We start from the raw sequence: 9,278 nt of genomic DNA, 5'->3' as shown, positions 1-9,278 counted from the left end.
CTTTTCATGAGCGGTGAGTGCCCAGACCCTACATTTTAATGTGGGTCTGGCTTGTCAGGCTAGATCCTTGCACTATGGAAGATGGGAAGACTTTCCCCTAAAATAATTAACATTTCAAGAAAATTGTGAAAATTGTGATAAAATCTAAAGATTTTGTATAATGACTTTTAGGCTACTCTAGCAGCTGGAATGCAAGTAGGTAGGTTAGCCTAGGAGCTTGAGTTGAACCATGTATGTGTGAGAAATGATTTTATATACCATGAATTAATTAAGCATTGAATGAATCCCAAATACATTTAAATATTTTATGTATACGAAAATAATCATTCAGGTGTATGACCATGCCTCCCGGATATTGTAGGAATACGGAAGGGTAAACCTCTCGACATAGTGAAAGATAAAAACAATTTACTTGTTTCATGCATTAATAGGTCACTTCATTGTTTATTTACATTATATTCACAGATGGCTGTATCCACAGTAACATGTAGCCTAATGGATAATACTATTCCATGGGCCAAAATGTGGTGCTATGCTAAGGCACAATGTGTATCTTGGAATGTATTTATCAGAAAATCAAAAACACAAAGAAAGCTATTTCAGGCTATATCACAAGAAAGGATTATATATTTAACTAAGCATCACCACAATCCATTTAGAATATGATTAAAACCAGGCTTCAAAATATGAAGAAAAAAAAATCTAAAAAAGTCCCATATTTAAAATTTTGAATTATAAAAAAAAGATACTGGAAATACATATCCTCCTTTGTCACGATCTTTATACAGTGTTGCCAGATTGGGCTTCTTTTGACTTCGTCGGGCAGGGGGAAAATAAGCTTTAGGCGGGCAAATAAAATTTTGAGTTGAATGGCTCTCTTTGACAAAATCATTGTTGGGGCGGTTTTTGGCTGAAGAGGGCGGGTTTTTGAACTTGACTGGGCGGAAATCACTCAACCCAATCTGGCAACACTGTCTGTATATTGACATGGGAAAAATGGAGAAACCAGGAAACAGCAATGTGCTCCTCTGCTTAACGGCCAGGATATTTCATTGAGGAATCGAGAAATCAGGCTACTAAATTAAAATGAGGGCCAATTTAGTCAAACGAGCCCACAGTTTAGTCAAACGAGAGCACTATTTTCAAACGAGAGCACAATTTAGTAAAATGAGTGCACGACTTAGTAAAATTAGCACATATTTTCTGAAATGGGTGCACGATTTACTAAAATGAGCACACATTTGTAAAACGAGTGCACATTTTCTTGATACGCAACAACAACAAAAAAATCTCTCAATGAGACCTCCCAGGCTCTATAGAAAATTATATGTAACATTTCTAGTATATTTCTAATTTTCAGAGATGAATCACCAGAAATACCTGGTTATTGCATCAGCTGAAAATAGATCACCACAAGTTCAACTTGTTCAGTCATAATTTCTCGAGGGCTTGTTTATAGGTACGCTAGGAGGCCCGCCCCTATCATTGTAACGATTCCGACTGGAGGGACGGTCATCATCGTATTGATCACTGTCACGCCGGTCATCATAACGGTCATCATATCGATCATTGTGGCGGTCACGTCGGTCATCATAACGATCATCATATCTCTCATCTCGGTGGTCATCCCTATGAGAGCGGTCGCTACGGTGGTTGTAGTCACTCTGGCCGTCATAGTCAGATTCACTCCGCTCATAGGGGCGATCCCGGTCTAGGGTTCTCTCACGGTTTCCTCGCTCAGCATTAATCTGGCTTTCTTCTGCAGGCTCCCCGTCATGATACTTTCCTCCCTCTGGCTCTCTGGAACATCAGAGGGAAACACAACAGGATTTACAACCAAGAGAATCTCAAATGACTACAACTCATCACAGAATATCTTTTTCAAGATGCATGATGGTAGAAATATCTATTCAAAAGCACAGTTGATCTGTGCATGCCATGATCAACTTTTAATTCTTTGATATGGAAACCAAGTTCATTATTTTGGGCTGCTATTACATTAGAATTTCAGCCCAAAATCTAACATCGTATTGTACACCACCATCTGAATGTATGCCACCATCGTAATTCAATGTGCATAGAACTTCATTGAAGAAACAGATGGCTTGATTCTGTGACCTTGACCTTCAACCCCATACCTAACCATTTATTTTCTGTGATTTGCCTTATTAGCCTTATATTGCACATCCTGTGGAATGTATTGATTAAAGAAAACAGTGAATTGAACAGTGGCTTTTGATAATGTGTAAATGTTAGTTGAGTGAATGAGGACATACCCCATGGCGTATTCCTCGTCCACCTTCTTTTTGCGGCAGCAACAGCAGTAGATGATCAAGATTAGGCTGAGGATGGCAGCGACTACACCTCCGATTATCCCTGCGGTCATACCCATGTTCATGGTCACTGGAGCGAGAATGACCAGAGAATGGTGTTAATACCGGTCGGGAGAGAGTTGAGAAATGATAGAGCACATGTGGAGATTAAAATGTTAAAGTAAACCAAAGAAAAGAAAAATCCTCAGACTTTCCTACGACATTAAAGGAAAAATCTCAAATTTCACATAGATCTTCTCGAGGTACTGTCGGTACGAAAAAACCCCTAAAACAATCAGATTTGGATGCTTCTAAGTTCAGTCATTTTATAGCACAATAGATTAAACGATACAAGAATACACAGGATGCAGAGCTCATGCAAATGGATACTCGGGGACATTTCCAGCATGGTTTTATATAATGCAAAGGACCCTTGTCCCTTACCCTAACCCTAACTCTGAACCCTAACCCTAACCCCGAGCGGGGAACATAGGACCCTTTTCCCTAACTCTAACCCTAACCCTAACCCCGAGCGGGGAACATAGGGCCCTTTTCCCTAACCCTAACTCTAACCCCGAGCGGGCAACATAGGACCCGGGTGCTAAGTGGCAAGCCCCCAGAGTGTAGTGCTGTATCCTCCTGGCTGCGTTAGCTGCTACACTCTGTGGGCATGTGTGTGAGCTCCCATGTTCATGCCCCCAGAGTGTAGTGCTGTATCCTCCTGGCTGCGTTAGCTGCTGGCTGTAGCAACTCGAGTTAGGTAATTTTTTTTTTACATTTTTTAAGAAAATTATGCATTTTCAATATAGACTATGAGTTTTGTATTACAGCTTAAATCTCTGGTTATTTGCAAAATTACTATAGTGGGACAAATCCTAGTCTGAGGGTTTAACCAGAGACTTTTTAAAGAAGAGAGACGGTACTCAAAGAATCCTCCATAGAAATGCATGGGGTTAGTTTGTAACGCCAATAAGGCAGTAGCCTACACATATCCTTCCCCTTCTTGTATGCCTCCCCATTCACTTGAATAGTGAAATAGTTGCCCGATAACTGCCCTAAGTGCATTAATTGCAAGATGGCCGAGTGGGGGGACTTGCCTAAAAGGACTTTGGTTTAACATTATATCCATGGATAGGTTCCCAGCAGGACCAGATCCTTCTGTCTCATCTATACAGTGTGTCAACCGTACTGCCTCATCAATACAGTGTGTCGACCGTACTGCCTCATCTATACAGTGTGTCGACTGTACTGCCTCATCTATCCAGTGTGTCGACTGTACTGCACTTAGCGCCCAGCACTGCTCATAATCACATTCTAGTTTTTTCTAAAATACACATTGTGCCTCAACAAACGATATACAAATAAATGTCCTATTTGTGAATACTAAGATTCTTCGATTCTTCCGTGAATTAGCTCACCAGCAGTGATATGTCAAGTTAGGATATAGTATAAGCCACTTTGGAGACACAAATGTGTATTGGTCAGTGTGGTGACAGAGCGGGATTGTGGGACTATACCAGTTTGAGCAGGGAGGATGCATCGTCAAGCACACTAGCCTTAAGACCAAAATTCGATGGTACAACATTTGCTACATCTGGAGTTGACTTCTCTTATGTTTCCTCTTACCAAAAAAATTTGAGAAATGTAAATGAACATTGCATGATGTGGCCCATCATGCAGAAAGAAATAAGGGCAATCTCACTTGGCATGACAGAAAGAGTCATGTTGCAGGTGGCCGATCTTATCTTATTGGAGGATGTGCATATGTAGTAGCCAGATGTCTCCATGGAGATATTAAAGAGGGACAAAACTCCGCCTTCTGCAAAATATGATGATGTTGTTAGTGGGACTCTGCAGCACCCTCAATGAACTTCCGAGAATAAATAACAGTTGAATGAATGAACAAAAACACTTTCACACATGTAATTACTTACGGTCGGTAGCTCTTGGGGGCAGAGGCCTGGGTGTGTTTCTGACGTCATGGCTTTGCCACTTATATATGGGTGGCGGGGAGCCCTCCTCTGACCGACAGGTGAGTTTGATGTCCCGGCCATACTCCTGCTTCCCCTCAACCGCACAAATGGGTGGAGATGGAGCCACTTTGGAAAACGGGAAGATTATCGAATTTCACATTATGGCATCATTTCACAGTGTAATGTCTACTTTAATATTTTGAATGTTTTTGGCTCTGAGTGAACCCAGATATTCTTTAGAACGTTCATTTTCCAACATTCCCGTACCCCTTTAAGGGTTAAGGAAGTGCTATGCTCCTCTGTGCACATTTGCACGCGTTGAAGATGTGCGTCATTGACACACGATTGCAATTGTTGTGCGGACAAATGCGGACAGCCCGCCGCGCTGATGATGCAATTCTCGTCAGGAGTGGGGACACAGATATAGGACTAATACCAGGCCTATCACTGTGATGAGTGAAACACAAATAAACGCACCAAATTCATTCAGCAATCATCTCCGCACAACCGCTAGCTGCCCATTCCGTGATTACACTGTAAACAGCGGTGAATTTCTCCAGGAATACTGATGGTAGGTGGTGAGCTACTTCACTGGCGGGTTTCGTTTGGTTCTGGTTAAGATATGTATGTTTTTGTTTTGCACAAAAGTGTCTGCTATTGAATGTAAACATAAACAAATGTGACTTCCTGCTAAATCCTGACTGTGCCTTTAATTGTTCACACCATATGTGACCGACACCACCCATGGGTGAAGCCCAAATCAATCAATTGATGTGCTTTTGATAGTGGAGACCAAATTTCAAAATACTTGCCACACATCTGAAGGAGCCTGGCTGGATGGAAGTTAGCTTGGCCAGAGTTGACAGTCATCACACCACATTTGTGCATTCCCATGTCAATGTGTATTAAAACATCTGAGCGCATTAACTACAGGCGAGTGTGTGACATTTTTCACTTTTAAGTGCAGCAACACTATCTTTGGACTTGGCAAACAAAACTTGGAATGTTAGCAACACTTAGAAACACCTTTAGAACATTTTAAAAGCTCATATTGGCAGGCAGACATGATGAAGTTTCTCACATTCAATAGAAAAACATTTTCATACGAAAGGCTAACACAATGGCCTGGGGTGAATGAAGCCATGGACACTGTAACCACAGTGGCCAAGAAAAGGAGACAGCATGTCACAGCTAGTGAAATACACAGATTTCTCGATTTCTGACTTTTCATGAAATGTACCATCTGACTTGTCTGAATGCCCTTATCTCAGCAGTGTCAATATCTTTGTGTATGCATCATTGGGAAGTTTTTCTATGGCCTTTCATGAAAACATAATAACTTAATTTCAATGTGATTGCTTTTGCCATGTAAGGGTCACATAAGGTTTCAATTCAGTGCTTATCATTTAAAAGTGCAGTTAAAGGAATTATCCGGAGTAAAATGCACTTTAGATCAATTTACAGATTGATTGGGAGTACATCCGTTGAGTTGACATCAAAGTCGATTGCCGAAATTCACAATTTCGTCGCCGTTAAAAAAAAAAAAAGAAAATACTGGACTATGTTTTTTTTTCGACGAAATTGTGAATTTCCAGAGCGTGTTACTCCACACTTGGCAATCGACTCCTACAGACTTTCCCCTAAAGGTGGCAGCAAAGATGGCAAAAATCGAACTTTCTCAAAACACATCCGAATGACATGATTTTGATGTCAACTCAACGTGTGTACTCCCAATCATCCGTAAATTGATCTAAAGTGCATTTTACTCCGGATAATTCCTTTAAATGAATAAGGCCTGAGATAAACATTATTTTTTTATAAATTTTAAATTGCCTTACCTAGCACCACCAGTCTGGCAGTGTCCGCCGGTTTACCCTCATCATCTTTAGGGACTTGGATCTTACACTCAAATTTTTTGTTGTCCGCAAGTGCTATATTGTTCAGCTTTAGGTCAGCTTTTCCTGCAGCAATGTTATGAAGTAGATCAACCCGACCCTCATACACTTCTGTGATGTCCAGCGTTTGTGAGAAACTGTAGTATGTTAGTATGGTACGCTGTGGGGTAAAACAAAGGTAAGAAAGGCGAACAGAATCAAGCAACATTTATGATTAAAAGTAAACTTACATAACAAGGAAAATAAATGAAAATACATTTACCTCTTCGCCTTCGTCACCTTCCACAGTCCATGTTACAATTGCTTGGGGACTAGCCACTTTGGTTGTGAATGAACATGGCAGAGTAATATTGTCCCCACGAGCAAACTCGTAGTTGTCTTGAGGGATGTTCACAGTTATAGCCATGACCAAGGAGAATCCTACAACACACATATATTTGTAAAGGAGAGAGCAAATGCAAAAACGGTCAAACTTGACAACCTGTCTCACATTAATGGTGACTGAGTGGTCAGCAGAGCATTGTCTTCAGCTCCATTTTGGTAAACCACAGATATGGTAGATACATGGGGCAACTTTTTAAGCAATGTTGCTGGGCAACCACATAGCCAGTTCCGTATATTGTGATTGGATGATCATAACAAAGATTCTAGAATCTTTGGTACCTACTGATGATTAAAGTTCTTTAGAAAAAAAAAACAGTTGCCCAATATCATTCGGAACCTGCCAGAATCACAATTCGCAGCAATATTGTTAAAAAAAGTTCCCTTGTGTATCATCAAATTTACTCTCACCTGTGACCGGATAAGGAGAGTCTGGCCAGGTGGAGGTGGACTTGTCTGATACAAAATAAAGCAATGGTACATGGCACAAGGTGCTTCTTCTCTTGGCCCAAATGTTGTAGACTTTATTGAGTCTATAAAGGAGCACCTGAGCATTCTGACATCTGAAAATTCTATGGAATCTTATTGTGATTGTATGGAGGAAATGAACAATTCCAAGTCACTGAAGAAGAGTGTTCTTTATAGATCAGTGTTTCAAGTATGTGGTGTTGTGTAAGCATTTTTTTTTTCATTCCAAAGTAGAATGGCGTGACCATACAGGCCAATTTGAAACAAACAGTGATATGAAAATGAGCTGAGAGACAGACAGGCTGGTTTTATACCTCAGTGAAACAGGAAGTCATGGCTTGAGTTCATAGACTTTTAAAAATGATTTTCTTAAAAATAAGAACTTTTTCTTCAGGGTGAGATTAAGCTAATTCACCTAAAGTGCTTATAGAGATTTTTACTCATCTTTCAACATGAGGAGTGCCAATAATTGTGAAGTGTGCTATAGACCCTTTCAACAATAAAAACAAAAACAATGCTTGAACGTTCTATTTGGTTCCCAATCTACTTCCTCTGCATTAAGATAGCATATGGAATGTTAAAACGGAAGCCTTGTGGGGCCACCTATGATGCTGATAATGGAACTCTCTTGAAAGGGCTACAATTCAGAATCTTGATGACAACTACTGACTTTAATTAAGCATTACATAAATATTCGACTACCTGTTTGCATTGTTTTGTCTCTGCCTGCTGACTATTATTCCTTATTTACTTAATTCACACACAAAATCACCTGGGATTAATCTTAGTAAATGAAAACAACAACTACACAATGTTTTAATCACCACGCCACCCTGTAGCCTACACGCCAAATCCTTCCTGAATGTAGATAAAATAGATAGAACAACAGTTCACATGGCTAAACGATCCAGGTTTCATGTAGTTGAGCATGGTTTCAACAATGATGAAGATAACAACAACAACAACAACAACATTTTGATTTGTTTACTGCACAATGGCTACAAAGGCGTTGCCTCCTTCGAGAAACAGTGCAAGCATTTGCAGTCAACGAAAGGGCTGTGGTAGAAGCACATTGTATCTACAATGCACCTAACCTCAGAGATTGTGGCTCCAAATAAGTTATACTGAATTCACCTGTCAGTCCTTCTAAAGTTATTTCTGAAGCTCAAAGTGAATTTAATGAATAGTTGAAATAGCTATGTTCCAAGATGGAGTTGCCTGTTGTTTCATTATTTTATGATCCCATCAAGGAATCAAGAATCTCCTTTAAGTTAATGATAATGATATGAAATGAGGTTTCATACAGGTACAGGGGAGTAGGGTGTGGCAAAAAATGCTTTCTGAGAGATATTCATTTACCCCTGTGAGAATGTGCAGCATAATCATCGCTTCATCTGTTATTTCATGTTCATTAAAAAGTATTTCAAAACCACATTGAGGCATACAATAAAATTCCATTAACAGTTTTGTTGTCTGATAAATATACTGCATAACTCAGAATAACTGCCTAAGTGAGGTGACTGGAAAAGTATTTAGCAAAAAATAGAATAACTTTAGACTTACCGATCAAAAAAACATAAAATGTAAGAAGTGCGTCTCCCATTTTGGTCATTTTGGTCCGTTCCAGGTGAACATCAGAGTTCAGTTCCAGTTAAACCAAGAGTTTCAGATTATCTCCCAAAGAGTTTCAGTTATTTCTAAACTATGCTTTCGAAAAGGGAGTGACCCCGCCTGCAGCAGTAATTCTTTCACATGAACGTAGATTCGCCTTTTAGTCAAGTCAGGTCTTGCCTCTCACGTTAGCCTCAGTGTCAAAATGGCGGGCTCAGCTCAGGTACTGTGCTGGTGCCCTAATTGGCTGTTCAGTGAGATTGGTGTCGAATGCTGATATCTAAGAATACATTTGGATGTTGAGCTTAAACCTGACAGTATCTTAACCCTTATGTTGGCAAGCCCCATAATAAAATCAGTTAATCTTGGTAAAGTATTTCATTTCATGGGATAAAAAGGGCAAACAAAAATGTAAGTAGGAAACAGGAAGACACCTACAAGGCCATATATGACACTGCAACTGGTTCAGCAGGTTTAGGAGCGTCTTTATTTGCAGCTGCTAAGGGCGGTGCTGACATACACACTCAAACACTCACACATTCACACACTCCCAGTTCACAGAGGATTTACTTAGCTGTTACTTAATATTCTGAAAGACAGCTAAATTAAACGTGTGATTTCACACTGTGGTGTAGCAC

At 40.0% G+C, this 9,278-nt stretch overlaps 1 protein-coding gene across 1 annotated transcript; it reads right to left on the bottom strand.

The window, feature by feature from the left end:
• Nucleotides 1-415: 415 nt before the first annotated feature.
• gpa33a (glycoprotein A33 (transmembrane), paralog a) lies at nucleotides 416-8,990 on the bottom strand. Its single transcript, XM_048235712.1, has 7 exons — nucleotides 8,593-8,990; nucleotides 6,443-6,600; nucleotides 6,124-6,340; nucleotides 4,247-4,411; nucleotides 4,015-4,131; nucleotides 2,277-2,403; nucleotides 416-1,800 (listed from the first exon to the last, which is right to left on the bottom strand). Exons 1-7 carry the CDS (start codon nucleotides 8,639-8,641, stop codon nucleotides 1,428-1,430), a joined length of 1,206 nt encoding a protein of 401 aa, XP_048091669.1. The 5' UTR covers nucleotides 8,642-8,990; the 3' UTR covers nucleotides 416-1,427.
• Nucleotides 8,991-9,278: the final 288 nt, after the last annotated feature.

The sequence above is a fragment of the Alosa alosa genome, chromosome 23 (assembly GCF_017589495.1).
Source record: "Alosa alosa isolate M-15738 ecotype Scorff River chromosome 23, AALO_Geno_1.1, whole genome shotgun sequence".
In the NCBI taxonomy this organism is placed as follows: Eukaryota; Metazoa; Chordata; class Actinopteri; order Clupeiformes; family Clupeidae; genus Alosa; species Alosa alosa.
The sequence above is the reverse complement of the archived record's forward strand: the minus strand, read 5'-3'. Positions and strand labels throughout refer to the sequence as shown.